Below are 15536 nucleotides of genomic sequence, written 5' to 3' on the forward strand. Positions count from 1 at the left end.
CTAAAATCGAATACATTTGTAAATAGTTAATGTTAAGTTAGACTTAGAGAACAGGGTCAATGAGGGTATACACCGTCAAGTTGCCAAGTGCCACCAAAGCTGTTAAATATATCAAATTATTATTATGGAACATGTACATCAGTTCTTCAATAAATTAATATACAAAAGAAACATATAAAAAATCATTCTTAAGCATAATTCTGCAGCTGGATCACCTGCGACTTTTTTACTGACTCTCGGCACAGCGGACACTCATCGCGCTCTTCCAGCCAGTCGAGTATACAGTTCCAGCAGAAGAGGTGACCACAAGGTGTTAGGCTACTATTCTGCCTTGGCTCCAGGCAGAGTATGCACTGCGGCACATCTGCTGCCAGTGGTATCGACTGCTTCTCCCGTTGCATGAATACCTTAGCCGCCTGCTTGAGTGCCTCCAACTGCTGACGCTTGTGCTCCTTCCATGCCTCCCAGCCGCCAATGGCCAGGGAGACGCTGACTTGTAGGAATGTAATAATGCCCAAAATCTTGTAGCCATACAGTGAGAACTCTGGTTGCAGCCAGTGCCGGATGAGCACATAATTGATGCCTGTGGTACGCTTGGATAGTTGATACTTTCGGGCGTCCAAGTAGAAAAGCGACTTGTGCAGCGCTTTGATGTAACTAGGCGACTGTCGCATATACTGAATGAGCCTCTGCAGCTTCTTCTTAGCATCAGGTACGATTTCATCATGCGCAGCTATATGCAGCTCCAGCTTTTGCAACACACGTAGAAACAAAGCATCACCACCAAATTCCAGTATGATAGCAACCAATTGCAGCTAAAAGTAAGTTATTTATTAAAACTCAGTTGTAATTAAATTAAAAATAATATTCATCTGCCTACCAATCGACTTGGTATATGTTTATAGTCTCCATCGACCTGTATTATTCCCGTGTATTCCTCGCCCAGTGTTTGCAGATTGTTTAAAGAAGCAAAGCCATGATAACTCAACTTCGCTATCAATTGACACAGTTGATTATATTTTATCCAGTTGCGAGGACCACTTAATCGTAAAATATCTGATAAATCCTCGGACAGCTCATTGGTGTAACGAGCATCCTTTTGTACCGAACGCACTATTTCAGGTTGCCGTGCTCGGGCGTTACGAAAGTCCATGGCGCTTGGTAACCACGATGTGTTTACATTATTTAAGCATATGCAACAATCTCCAGCAGCAGTTCAAAGTTCGACGCAGATAAGTAAATAAATGGCACTTTTGATTTTCCATGCCTGAACTTTTTTATATCGAAAAGATAATCGATTGCACAGCTGCTTCTCAGCACTGTTGATCTCATTTGAACAGCTGCACTTATATTAAATAATATATCGCTCATCACTATTAATCGTAACATATACTTGACACGAAATAAAGTATCGATATTTATTATCACCATCCCTGGAAATGCATCGCTGATATATTAATATCAGAACAAAGTAAACATCGCCAATATCGATAAGTTATCAACAATCCTGTTCCGCACGCTTGTGAATGTATAAAAATTGCTGAAATTTCGTGGGAATTAGATATAAAAATTAGCACGTAATTATTTTATATACAGAGAATTACTCCTGTGTGTTGTAATGTCGTTGTGACCGTGTTTACGTTACCTCTTTTTTAAACAGCAGACGAGCACGAACGTCAGTTCGCGTCGCAGCGACGAAGAAAAAAATTGAAGTGGTTATTGTTGGAGCAAAATTAAACGGAATTTCGAGCTGTGAAAATTGAAAGCAAAAGCAAATCGAGAAAAGTTACACTTAAAAGAGGTAATTAAGTTGCATTCATAATGTTCGTGTTGCAATTTGTGTGTGTGTAAAGTTGATTTCCCTGAAATGGACAAGTTGCAAGTAAAATACCCATTTTTGATGACGAAATTTGATGAGTATATATATCTGTCTGTGCAAGTGTGTGTGTTTTTATTTTTCGCATTTGATAAGCAAGTGTGAGTGAGCTATATTTGTAGCTTTGGAAGTGTGCCTGTGTGTGTGGTTTGATAAGCAGCTCAGTGACAGGTATCTTCTACAACAGAAAGGTCGCATATGTTGGCATTTAAGCCTCGTATTTATTTACAGTGTATGGCTTATATTTTGGACACATGCACGAAAATCAATTTGACTGTTCAACCAGAAGCCACACAAAGCAAACCCCAAAATGTAATTAGCGATGACTGAAATTGTTGCTGGTTTTGATTTCGGCCTATACTCCTACAAAATCTACATACACCACGCATATATATGCACACACATACATATTGTATTTTCTTCGTATCTGTCAAAAACGCTTCCGCGCTGCTACTTCAATTTGCAGAGTGGAGACTTGTGGAGACCTTGCTTTGTGCCAATATATCTCTGTATCTTTAGCAGACGGCAACTTGTTGTTGCTTTTATTTTTCTTCGCTTCTATCTGACATTTCTCTTTTTGCTAGATATTTACATGTATTTTTCTCAAGAGCCTATCGTAGATTTGTTTGAGTTCACACTTTTTGGGTTTCAGTGTTCACGGAATTTATGAACTTGTTGTGGAGAAAATATTACGCTTTACTTTACTTGAGGTTCAGTTAAAGTTAAACTTTTGCATAAGTCTGAGTCATCTTTGTGTTATTTTTGTATTAGCGCTCTTTTCTCTTTGTTGTTTAATAAACAAGAGTATAATAATAATAATATTGTGGTTTTTAATGTAGTAGTCGTTATTGTATTCAAAATATCAACAACTCTCGGTATTTTGTAGGGCAAAACTTAAAATATTCAATCACTGATTTCGTAGAGATTTGCAGTGAACTATCTTGCAATTCGATGTTAGGATTTAGGTTTTAATTAAAATATGAATTTGCATCATTTCCAAATAATTTTAGTTGAATGAACCGCATATAATTGTGCGCCTGTCATTTACCTGCATATTAATGCATATATAATTGCGTCAATTTGCGTCGCCATTGAGCAGCTTCGCGTGTATGCAGCTTGTTTCACACTTGATTATTGATTGATACACAGTTGTATTTACTTACGTTGCATAGTTGTACATAAAACTCGAGTATAGAATCGATATATAGAGCTAAGCTAGAGCTGACCCTGAGAGGAAACTTTTTCACGCTAGCTAACGGCCCACGTAAATTTATTGCGAGCCCATTTAATAAAGTTGCGTGCCAGTCGCCATGTCTATGATGATGTTCATGTTGTTGTTGTTGGTGATAATGATGATCTAATGCGTGCTTCTCTCTACACTGCTCCACATTTTGCCGTTGACCCCATTTACTGAGCATATTGCAAGCTGTCTCTCATAATTTTACAATTGTAGCTGAAAAACTTTTGTGTAGACTGTCAAATAGTAAACACGTTTGTGTATCTAATCATAGCGTTTGCTTTTCCCTCTTTTACTCCTTATATTTGTTATTTTATTGCTGCAGAATGAGCACAACACCGGCCAGTCTCATTGAGGCGGCTATAACTGTGAGCAGCGTCGCTGCTGTTGCTGCTGCTGCGACAGGTAACGAAAGTGCTGCTGCATCGACGACCCTGAAACCGAATACGAACTACGTTGTTAAAATGGGCGTAGCATCGGAGCCATTGGATCCCCTGCTTCATGTGGGCGATGGCATATTCCTGCAAACTAAAACAGCTCAGGTGCTGGCGGGCGTATTTGTTTGGGCTGCGTTGTTTGTCACATGTCAACAGGTGAGTCGGCACTCAAATCAGGAAATTGAATAGATGTACACTTAACTAATCACATATATCGCTTACAGATCTATCAGCATTTACGTTGGTACACCAATCCACAGGAGCAGCGCTGGATAGTTCGCATACTGTTCATTGTGCCCATCTACGCCACCTACTCATGGATAAGTCTGCTATTCTTCAACTCCGACAACGTTTACATTTACTTCTTTACGGTGCGCGATTGTTATGAAGGTGCGGTATTTCCCTAATCTCTTCTTAGTCTCTTTCTTAGTTCCGTTCTAATCTCTGTCTAAATATGCTTTTACAGCCTTCGTGATTTACAACTTTCTGTCTCTATGCTATGAGTATCTAGGCGGTGAGGGTAACATCATGTCCGAGATACGTGGCAAGCCCATAAAGACCTCCTGCTTGTATGGCACATGCTGTTTGAAGGGCAAGACATACACCATTGGCTTTTTGCGCTTCTGCAAGCAGGCCACGTTGCAGTTCTGCTTGGTTAAGCCACTGGTGGCATTTATAATCATCTTTCTGCAGGCCTTTGGACATTATCATGATGGTGATTGGAGGTTTGTTGTGTGGCAACATAGTTAGTAATCAATCTGTAATGTTTGCCTAATCTATTGTTTGTTCTTTTACAGTGCTGATGGCGGCTACATTTACATAACCATCATCTATAACATTTCCGTTTCGCTGGCCTTGTATGGTCTATATCTGTTTTACTTTGCCACACGCGATTTGTTGACACCATTTGAGCCCGTCTTGAAATTCTGCACCATCAAGTCAGTCATCTTCTTGTCATTTTGGCAGGGCGTGGGTCTGGCCATACTTGAGAAGGCGCAGGTCATATCGCCCATTGTGGACAGTGCTGGCACTGTCACCTCGGCTGGTACGGTTTCCGCTGGCTATCAAAACTTTTTCATATGCATTGAAATGCTGTTTGCTGCCATTGCGCTGCGATATGCTTTTCCCTATCAGGTGAGTAAGATTTGACAGGTATACTATCCGATAAGATAAGTTGGAGCTCGCTCTGACTTATCAGAAAAATGTGCGCGCTTTAATGACAGACTACAAAAGTTTCGCAATCAAAGCCAAATGCTTTAACGATTTGACTATCAGCTACAGTCATGCCTGGCATGTGATTCATATGGTATATTCCCTATTTGTGGTATAGATTCTCGACTAGGGGTTCAATTTATAATTAGATATGCGATAGTATTAATGTGGGCGGGCAAATGGTTTTTATAGAATGTGTGACGTCTGTTAGGTATAAAACATTAGTGTTTATTTACAAATTCTTATCTGTCAATTTTAGGTCTATGCACGCAGCTGCATTGGCGATGGCCACGGACGCTCTGTCACTATGCAATCTATTTCCAGCAGTCTCAAGGTAAGTCTCTTAATCCACTTTTCTCAGCAAATCTTTTACTTTCTCATGTTTTTCCCAGGAAACCATGAATCCCAAGGATATTATGACAGATGCTATACACAATTTCCATCCGCAATATCAACAATACACACAGTATAGTTCAGGTAAATACTTTCTCTTCCTTCTTTCTACTTTCCATATTTTTCGTCTCTCTTTGAATGTTTGTTGCCTGCTCGCTGTAGCTATTGATTGTTCTATCTTATCATTTTTACTTTGCTTTCCATTCGCATTACACATTATCATTATGTTTTACACTTTTGTTTTTCTTTCTGTTTCTTATCTTTTGCAGAAGTAACCTCAACTCAGCGTTACGAAAAGCTCTAAAAATGTTTAAAACAAATTTAAAATAAAAACAAATTCAAAACTCTAGCGATGCCCGCTACTAAACACTCTAACTATAATTCCAAAACAAAAGGAGGGAAATAATAACAATACAAAAATAATTATAAAGAAAAAAAAGACAAACAAAAACAAGCAGTTTAAAGACAAATCAAGTGTACTTAAACCTAACAATTGACACCACAGTTGCCTTTTGTTGCCGCTTAAGAATAATTTAAAAAAAGATTATGAACTAAATACTTATTAGGCCTAGTTACTTACTGAAAGCGCGCACTCGAAAAACCCGATTACCACAAAATTGCTTAGAGCTGCCTTAGTACTTTATGTAACTGAATGATGTACTCTGAAACACTTCACATTACCTTGTTTAACGTTCCCTCTTCTGCTGATTTGTGTGTATTTTTTTTATATATTATGTTTACGTTTACGATTTAAGCCTTTTATCAACTTATTTAAATGTTAGCGTTTTATTCTACATACACTATATATAAATTGATAATATTGTATAATATTATATATGTATGTGTAAACAAAGATTTTATTATTATACGTATGTAATTATGTGTATAAATGGCAATACATCAACAGTGGAGCATAGACCCTAGAAAGATTGACAACCCTTTTTCAGACTCAATATAGTTTTACAATTTTTAGCTTGACAAATTTTGGTGGAATATTCATATTCAAATTTTGAGATTCTGACACTTCATGTTCTTAGCTTATTATGCATTTAAATGTTAAAATTAACGAATATATAAAAATCTTTCGTTTACAATATCAATTTTAGCTCAAAGATACCAAAAAAAACAACAAAAAAAAAAAAAACAAAACCAGAAAAACATTTGCTTTTTGATTTTCTTTTGTGATAGCCTCAAATCGAAAGCTCGTGCTTCTTATGTTTCTAATTTTTTTTATAAAACCTTTTGTAAATGTTCAAACGAATTGTATAAACTATCTTTAAATTAACTGTATTAAATAAATGTACAATAAGCTTAACTACGTCGCCTTTCCTTTGCTTGCAATGTTCGTATATATATATATATATAGAAAGCCTGCATTTTGCATGAATTTCGAATCTCTTGTTAACTACCAACACCAACTATGAAACCTTTAAGTAAATAAAACCTTCGTGCAGGTGGCAAGAATTCGCGTGGTATTCGCGTCTCCAGCTACGATCCGGAGGATCCAAATAGTGCCAGCCAAGCTGCCACCATGGGAGGCACCACAACGAGCAGCGGTGGATACAATGCGGTTGCAACTGGAGGCGGCAACAACAGCTGTGTGGCATCCAAGACACTGGGCAATCAGCGCAAATTCATTCCGGGCGGACAGCGTGTGGCTACCATTAGTCAGAACTACAACGAGAAAACCATGCTGCTCAGCAGCGACGATGAGTATCAGTAGAGCAAAGCAGCAGCAGCAGGAGGAGCTAAAGCAGAGCAACTGGCAGAGAGGGAGAGAATGTTTCGGTGGTCAAATGGTGCCGAACATCTCCGATTTGGTTCCATGTTTTGTTTTAAGAATTGTTCGTTGTGATTTGTTTCTTTTCTTTTTGTTTGGAAATGTTGAAAATGTTTCGTTTTACACTAGACCTCAAATGGTTTTGATTTGCTTGTACAATAATCTTAAGTAGCGCAACAGCAAAAAAAAAAAAAGAAATAAAAAACTATAGAAAATGATTGATATATTTATATACATATAGAAACAGAAGATGTGTATGTAAACAAATGACTAATCAATATGATTAATTTGTATTTTTACACCATGTATGTAAGACGTTTGATCGATGAGCATTTTGATTCCATTTTCTTTTGTAAATTGTTTGAAAAACTTTGTATAAATCAAAAGAAGAACAAAACTTCAACTCTAGCGTCTAAAAACCGTCGTTGAGCAAATCTAACAGGCTGCTTATACAATAAAACTTCAAGATATACAAAAATATATATTATATGAAAAACAAAATGGAATAAATAGCAAGAAAAATATTTATCAATTAAGCAAAAACAATTTTAAACCAAAATCAGCTACAACATAAATATAGAGCGCAAATGTGCTGGGTCCGGTTAATGCACACGAAAAAAAAGATAAATCTATAAATCTATATATATATATATATATACATATATGTATGTGAAACCAGTTAGAGCTATGATGATTGAAATATTGTAATGGATTTGTAGACGAACTCCCAAGCAACAGAAATGTGTAAAAATCTTTTACCTGTACAGAGTATGATAACTGTAAGAAAATTTTCCAAACTTTGACTCACTCGAAATAGCTTCTCAACAAAAAGCAAAAAGAAAAACTAGAAAAAACACGTTTAATTATCAATTAAGGAAAGAGAAACTGAGAATAATGCGCTAAACGATGAGGCAAATAGGCAATGTCAAATTATGTATGTCTTATGTAATTTAATGGTTAACTGTGCAATGCGAGCCAACACAAAAACAAAAAACAAAAACGTCTTTTATGTACAACCATTTTGTTAACCCTAAAAATGAAAATAAAGTACATAAATGTCATTAAACTCAACTAAATTCCAGCTACGGGCGACTGTTAATGCACAGAATTTGAACTGAATGAAATGCGTGTTTCACAACACTGGACTAAGCAGCAAACCTGTTATCGTTATCGATGCGTAACTAGTTGCTGCATAAGCTGAAGCTGGGCTACTTTTTCGCTACTTGCCCAACACTGTTAACTAAATGCTCAGTGCCGTTAGTTGCATTTAAAGTTAGCTTATTGGTAGCATGCGCTAATGGATGGATATTGGATATTTATGAAATGACATATATATAAGGGAAACCTCATCGGTTTAAACTTAGAAGGCAAAGACATGTTCCATCTGCTTAACAACTTTTATTCAGTTAAGTTCGAGCGTTTTAGTTGCCTGTGAACTAAGCGTCAATCCAAGTTTTTCTTTTCTTTTTGGGCGGCTCGTCTTTATCGAAATCTGCGCTACGCTTGCGATTCATTAGTATGCATCCTAGTGTGGTACGCACTTCATCTCGTCTGACGGGTTTCTTGACACGTTTCCTCCCAATTGGTTTTGGAACTACTTGATTTAATTCCATTATACTTTCCTCCAAAATCTGAACTTCATTCAGTAATTTTTTGTAGTCAATTTTTTGGGTCAATACTGGAAAAGGATCTGGTCTTAAGGGTGTATGGATTATCTCATTGCATTTTTCCACGCTGAAATCGTTTCGTATGACAACGAGATCTACGCTAGAGCCAGAAATCAGATCATTGTTAATCCCGGCACTGACCGCATCGACAATCAGTTCGCGTGCTTCATCTTCGCTCAAGCCAAGCTTCCAGCGATCCTCCAGGATGCCCATAGCGCCATACTGACCGGTGCCAATCGAGTTGTACAGACACATCTCGGTGGTGCCATCGAAGTGCACACTGTACAGGTGTACACCACTTCTATCCACGCCACCCAGCACAAAGCTAATCATCATGCGGCCCATGTAGCGCATCAGCAGTGCCTTGGTCAGCTGCTTGGCACAGACGACGGGCACCCTTCTTTTATTGGTGCTCTTATAATGCATTTCCATCTGTAATTCCAGCAGGCGGGTCAAATTGACCAGATCGCTGGCATAGCCACTGCCCCCACAGCTAGGCAGAATGTGTTAGTTCAGAGTGGATCATTCGCTTTCTGATCAAGCGGACACTTACTAAATATTGCTGTGCAGCCGACGAATCTTTAGGGAAGTATTCGAGCTAATCATATTCAAGCGTGTTGCCCTCGTATCCGTGCCAATCATGACGCCCCCACTGAAATGTAAACCCACCACAGTGGTGCCAGTGGTAATGGGCGTCGGTGGCTCCCAGCCCCTCCTTTTCAGCTCGGCGTTGCTAAAATCGAACTCTATTATACATTGCCACAAAGTCCTTTATCCAATTATGACTTACCGCAGAAAATTCTCATAGTTAAAGCCGCCATAGCAGTGATTGCCCTGAATGCTTGGGTATTTGCAGAACATTGTAATTAGCGTGTGCAATTAAATATAATTGAGTATAAGAACAGTTGAGTTATGCTTTATCTGTTGTATGTGGTGAATATATATCAGTAAACTATGTCAAAGACTACTTGAATTAAGGAATTGACTCTTATACAAAGACTTCTCTGCTTTGATATGCCCGATGACCTGTTATCGATGCTGATATAATCGATATCAGGTTATCAACTTAATCTTATTAGGAATTTGAGCTTGAACTTAAGTTAGAAAACATCTTATTCATAATAGAAAATTACTATTTAAAAGCCAAAATAGCAACAAAAAACTAAAATAATTAAAATAACTTATAATGTTGTTGTTTATTTTAACTCTCATGAGCAGCACTTATAATTATAATCATAAAAAAAAACACTAAACTAAAGAGTCTTTAATATTTGAAAGCAACCCAATCCACAAGTCTGCGATTGAGTTTGCCTAGAAGCAATAATATCATATGAATATCATAAGTTACAATGATATTAGCCCAAATAGACCCATTTCCATTCACATATACACACACACACAGAGACGCTCACACGCATACACACACTTGCTCATGTGCTCGACTTTTGAAAACACAAACGCGCCAGGCTCCATTAAACAACCCACTGAACCTCCAACCTCAACTGCAGCCCCGCCTCCAAAATGTGGATGGGTCGGTTTATTGGGTTGGTTTCGGGTCGGTGCAAGCCAAGTATAAAAGTGTCAAAACTTTCTGTTCTGAGTTTGTTGTATCCTTTTGTTATTTGTACTCCGAGTGTATATACAAACACACACACGCACACCAAGTCACACTCAGTGGCTTATATACCACTTCGAGCAGCCCACACACAAAAAAATCTAACAAAAATCAACGAGTGAGCCAGAGAGAGAAAGAACAAAGAGGTGAGAGGGAGAAGGCAACAAAAAGGCAGCAGCAACAGCAAAAACCATAAGCTTTTCCTTTATTTGCTCATTCTTTTTGTATATGTATATGTGTATGTCTGTGTGTGTGTGTGTGTGTGTGTGCTGAGTGGGGTGTGAGTTGGCGAAAGCTGCGCCCAGTCAACAGCAGTTGGATTTCGCCTGCTTACAGCTGCTGTGCGCCCGTTCAAAACACAAACGGAATGATAATGATGTGCGTTAAAAAATACATAGACACATCAGCATAAGGAAAAGGAGAGACGAGAGAGAGAGAGAGAGAGAGAGAGAGAGAGAGAGAGAGAGAGAGAGCGTAACGTGAGAGACGCCAACAAACATGGTGACTGAGCCAAAGTCAAACAAGTGTCTGCGCCGCCCTGCGGCACTGCTCCGATTTTTATTTATAGCTCAGCAAGAGTGTGCGAGTGTGTGTGTGTGTGCGTGTGTGTGTGTGTGTGTAGGATATACACAGGAAATGCCTTAACACAATTACAATAACTTTGACATGAAAAGTGGAACAATAAACCAAACCAAACCGAACTGAACCAAAACCAAATGGCATCGTTGACACCACAGGCGGCGCCCAGTTGTCCAATTGTCCCTTTTATATGGTTGCCCCGCTGCCTATACCTCTGCTTCTGCCGCTGCCTCCGCCTCAACCTCTGTCGGCAGCACACGCGCGCGCTGCTCACTTCCGCCTTTAACGTGTGCGTGTGAGAGTGTGCGTTGTGGTGTTGTTGGTGTGTGAAATGAACCGACAGCCGTCGGCAAATGTTTCATAAACAACAACAAAACAGTTATTAAATAAAATTACAACAAGGCGCGCAACACGAAGCACACATTTATTGCTCTATAGGCGCCTGTGCAGGGTCGCTTAGTTTAATATTAAGCATTAGGTGGAAATCTAAAGTCAATACCCAATTAAGAAGTTTGTTCAGTGTTGCTGAGCAAATAAGTTACTTAGAAAAGAGCTTCGAGGATTGAATAATAATTAATGTACCCACTGAAGCTTTACTGAACAGCTCGTGAAAGATACAGAAGAGTTTTGAAAGCTCATTAAAGTTGTCAGGCACAATTATTGTGCCTAGTTCAAAGAGCTTTCTAGACTGTAGCTTCAATCAGTTTTTATCAGAATTTATTAAGTATTATATACAATAAATTATTATTAATATTAACTTGCGCAAGCTGAATCATTTCTATTTTAAGCTGAGAGCTGAGTCAATTGACCTAACGAAACTATAATTCTTGAGCTAACTTATAAAGCTCACTTGCTGAAGGGCATGTAAGGCATTATAAGCAATGGCAGTAACTTATTTCCTGGGTATTACACACACACACACACAAATCATACACATTCACACACACAAACACACTCATAGATTCACAGTCACATTCATATGTCGGCTGCGCAGCCTTTTATTAATTTAGGTTAGTGACTTAAGTTTAGCATTTGCCGCAATTAACTTAATTAGAAATGCATTTTGTGGACCCAAGAAGCAAGAACGAGCCGAACAAATACACACTCAACTGTGCGAATGTGTGTGTGTATGTGTGAATGGGTGTGTGAATATGAATGGTTGTGTTTTGTGCGGAAGGCTGGAGCAAGTGGCTAAAGGACCTGCCACTGCCTGACAGGGCCATAAAACATTTGTGTCATTGCCTTTGGATTGAAGTGACTGCCATACACACACACATGAGTGTGCGTGTGTATGCTTGGTTTATTGGCTATTATGACAACAAATATACCCAGCGAGTAACATATTTATTAAAAGCATTTGTGCGATTAACAAAATGCGTTTCAGCGCCGTGGCTAACATTGCGTATACGTAATACGCATTACGAATACGTGCAAGCTAGAGAGTGTGTGTCTGCGTGTGGGTGTGATGGCTGGGCTATGCGAGTGCAAATGCGCGAGGAAGTCTAGCGAGCCAAAAATTTCAACAGTTTCAAGCCGGTTTCTTTTAAGTTTCAAGTTTTATTGTTTGTTTTTCTTCAACATTTCTTGAAATAACCAAGTTTTGTGTTTTTGTTTTTTGTTTATAATTTCAAGCGCGACCTACGCAACCTGCGACGAAATGTGTCTGGCCGCCAGCTGCTGCAACTGACAAACGCTCTTTCGTTCGAAATTTAAGTTTTTTTATTGCGCACATTTGTCAACTGGTTTGTTTGCCAAAAATTAGCAATACACGCCAAGTGACATCTTTTATGGCTTTGCCTCAAAGCGAATCGCTTTATGTGATCGCATTTGCTTTATAACTAATTGTTAACTATATGTTATTAATGCTTTTGGAGGAACTGCGAATATGGAAAAAAGCTTTGTTAATACTGAGAAAAATTAGGAACTGTTCGCTTTTAGACGCTTGAAAAATTGAGTTCAGGTAAATACAAGGGCTAAAAGATTTGAATTTGATTTGGGGTTAGCTTTGGTATTAGTATTATATATATATAGTATTATAATATTATTGGTGTTAGTATTAGTTTTAGTATTAGTATTATTAGAAATAAAAATAATAATGATTAATAGTAACTATAAGTATCTTAACTAATAACCTCATAATAAAACCAAATTCCCAGATATCTCTCAAGCGCAGCGACACCTCAAGCCGCAAGCCGCTTTCAATCTTAAGAGGTTTTCATTGAATAATTACATTATGGACTGGGTCAGACGAACATCTTTCGCTGCTTAGCGCTTCCCATGCTAGTCGAGTTGTTGAGTGAGTGGAGTGGAGTGGTGTGGAGGGACGCGGCGGGGGGGAGGGCTTAAACAATAGCAACTTCTGCTCCCCCGCAATGCGGCCTTATGTGGCAGCAGTTGCTGAATTAGCATAACTTGTCATAAGTTGAAAAATCTCATTAGGCTAAATTTTGTGGCCCAGTTCATTGTTGTTGTTGTTGATGTCGTTGTAGGTGTTGTTGTTGTCTTCATGAACGTTGATCATTTTTCGAAATTAACATTTATGGTCCATTGAGAGCTGGTGATACTCGATGCGGACTCCCTTCACTTTCAGCTGCTGTCTACTTGGCTAAAGGCCAATTAATTAGCATATATAAACAGCCAGAAGGAAAAGAAGAAGAAGAAGAAGAAGACGAATAGAGTTTTCGATTTTAATTGCCGTTTCTATGTCTAGGCCTTGTTGCTTCACATTCCAATTTTATGCTCTGTGAAGATTTAAATGCCCTCCTCCTCCTGCTTTATAAACATCAAATGCTACCGAATTTCGGGCTGGTGGGCGTCACATTAACTTAAACGATATCGATTAATTTGCATTTCGCTTTTACAAAAACTTTTACGTTTTTGCGTAATTAAAACGCCAAAGGTGCCACGCCCAAAGTAGAAGCTACTCCCCCTCCTTCCAGGCAGTTGAGGCTTTTATAAACTCGCAAACTGTAGAAAAGAAACTGCAGAGAACAACAGGCAAACCAAACGAGGATACGAGAATGTCTGGCAAAAGTTGGCAGCAGTAACGAAAGAAGTCAACGCTGAGCTGAGGACAAAGTTTTATGCCAAAAAGTAATAGCCTACGCCTATGCCAGACTCAGAGCGGGGCGCAGCAGAAGCAAGGCAACTGAGTTGCCCTATGGAATATGAAGCAGCCGTAAGTAGCATTTAACAGTCGACTTATGGCCACGGCCAGTGGCTGCCCAGGGGTCGCAGACACGCCAGCCCGCTAGCCCAGCCATGAAACCCACACCCCCAACACCCCAACACCCTCAACAACACAACCTCCACAGCAATGCAATTTGAACTTAATTTTCAAATGATTTTAATATTTCAGAAGGCCAAGCCAAGTGAAGACTGCTGCGAATTCCATTTTCATATTATTTTTATCTGTCGCTCTTTAACTTTTATGAAATTAGCTGCGTTATTTATCAGTTTTTTCTTCAGATATACACGGGCTGCCAGCTAACTGATTATATAGTATATGTGCTCGAGGCATTTAAGAATAAAGAATGTTATGTAAATGTATAATATATATGTTAGAAATATCTTTGAGTTCATGGAAACTATTTTCCAGCTTTATATTTTACTAGGAAAAGTTATTTAGCATGCGGACTCTCTTAGATGTTTTACATAAAATGACATATGTGATATTTCATATATAGATTTCATATATATAGCATATACGCAAAACTTTGATAAACTTAAGTTGACCAAAGTGAAATTCTAGTTTTTCTTACTCAACATTTAGAAGCTATGCTATATAATTATTTCATTTTATATTATAATTATTTTGTGTTGTAGACTATCTAAACTTGCTTTAAAAAATATTAAAAGAAATATTTTTAAATATTAAATATTATTTAAATATTACAAAAGAAGATCTGTTAGCATTCAGACTATATGTCAACTATGAGATCTATTTAGGTAATATTTTAAATTATATATATATATATATATAATTTTAATATTTTATGTATTATATACATATAAATATATATATTATATTTTTATATATATAATTACTTTTATTTACTTATACTTTTAAACTATAGCAAAAATATTCGCACACTTCAACTCTTTTCTTCACTTTTAATTAAAAAATCGATTTCTTTCTTATGCTACGTGCAGAGCTCAGTTTTCTCTTTGAATTCGCATACGTTTATTTATTTCGGTTGCTTTTTCATTTTCAAGTTTTTCCTCATCTTATTCTTCTTCCTATTTCGCTGGTTCACTTTTTGAATGCAGCATGAAAATTTCATTTAGTTGCTTTGGTGCAAAACTTTTGTTGTGGATGCTGCTCACGGGCTTTTGCCTTTAAATTTGTCTGGATTTGTTGTTGTAATTGCTTTAGTTGTTGTTGTTGTTGTCGTTGTCGTTGGGGTCCTTTACATGGAATAAAGCGTTGCAATACCCGGCACAAAGTTTGTCTGCATCTTTGAAGGAGTGCACAGGGGCTGGGTATACGTTGCAAGAAAACTTTTGCATTTCTTGCTGCTGCTGCTGCTGCTGCTTTTTGTCATATTAACAGCAGCCCCAATGGCGCCAAGAAAGGTGGCTGATCGAGGGACGGGGCGTGGGCCAGTTGGAGCTGTTTTGAGTGGTCTTCAAGTATTTGCTTTTGCAGCATTATTGCAAAGTTTTTCAGCAAACTATTTTGCCTGCTCTGCGAAAAGGGGCTGGGGCGCGTGGTGTTTGCCACTTCATCAAGTCGATGTT

At 38.2% G+C, this 15536-nt stretch overlaps 3 protein-coding genes across 8 annotated transcripts; 1 reads left to right on the plus strand and 2 right to left on the minus strand.

The window, feature by feature from the left end:
* Nucleotides 1-165: 165 nt before the first annotated feature.
* On the minus strand, nucleotides 166-1332 carry LOC111603717 (peroxisome biogenesis factor 10). Its single transcript, XM_023321425.2, has 2 exons — nucleotides 881-1332; nucleotides 166-815 (listed from the first exon to the last, which is right to left on the minus strand). Exons 1-2 carry the CDS (start codon nucleotides 1151-1153, stop codon nucleotides 189-191), a joined length of 900 nt encoding a protein of 299 aa, XP_023177193.2. The 5' UTR covers nucleotides 1154-1332; the 3' UTR covers nucleotides 166-188.
* A 134-nt stretch (nucleotides 1333-1466) lies between these two features.
* On the plus strand, nucleotides 1467-7125 carry LOC111603715 (transmembrane protein 184B). 5 transcript variants are annotated; one of them, XM_023321420.2, is made up of 9 exons: nucleotides 1467-1577; nucleotides 1661-1801; nucleotides 3439-3706; nucleotides 3775-3940; nucleotides 4017-4275; nucleotides 4348-4684; nucleotides 5022-5096; nucleotides 5155-5239; nucleotides 6610-7125. In XM_023321420.2, exons 3-9 carry the CDS (start codon nucleotides 3440-3442, stop codon nucleotides 6876-6878), a joined length of 1458 nt encoding a protein of 485 aa, XP_023177188.2. In that variant the 5' UTR covers nucleotides 1467-1577; nucleotides 1661-1801; nucleotide 3439; the 3' UTR covers nucleotides 6879-7125. The 5 variants fall into 5 exon arrangements, with proteins under 5 accessions (XP_023177188.2, XP_023177189.2, XP_023177191.2 ...); XM_023321421.2 differs by having other exon boundaries at nucleotides 1664-1801; XM_023321423.2 differs by lacking the exon at nucleotides 6610-7125 and adding an exon at nucleotides 5425-5986 and having other exon boundaries at nucleotides 1468-1577.
* Nucleotides 7126-8318: 1193 nt separating this feature from the next.
* Nucleotides 8319-9559, minus strand: LOC111603707 (proteasome subunit beta type-2-like). 2 transcript variants are annotated; one of them, XM_023321407.2, is made up of 3 exons: nucleotides 9393-9559; nucleotides 9156-9335; nucleotides 8319-9095 (listed from the first exon to the last, which is right to left on the minus strand). In XM_023321407.2, the coding sequence occupies exons 1-3, from the start codon at nucleotides 9461-9463 to the stop codon at nucleotides 8372-8374; spliced, it is 975 nt and encodes a 324-aa protein (XP_023177175.1). In that variant the 5' UTR covers nucleotides 9464-9559; the 3' UTR covers nucleotides 8319-8371. The 2 variants fall into 2 exon arrangements, with proteins under 2 accessions (XP_023177175.1, XP_023177176.1); XM_023321408.2 differs by having other exon boundaries at nucleotides 9156-9348.
* Nucleotides 9560-15536: the final 5977 nt, after the last annotated feature.

The sequence above is a fragment of the Drosophila hydei genome, unplaced genomic scaffold (genome assembly GCF_003285905.1).
Source record: "Drosophila hydei strain 15085-1641.00,03,60 unplaced genomic scaffold, DhydRS2 tig00000001-arrow-pilon, whole genome shotgun sequence".
NCBI classification, from domain to species: Eukaryota; Metazoa; Arthropoda; class Insecta; order Diptera; family Drosophilidae; genus Drosophila; species Drosophila hydei.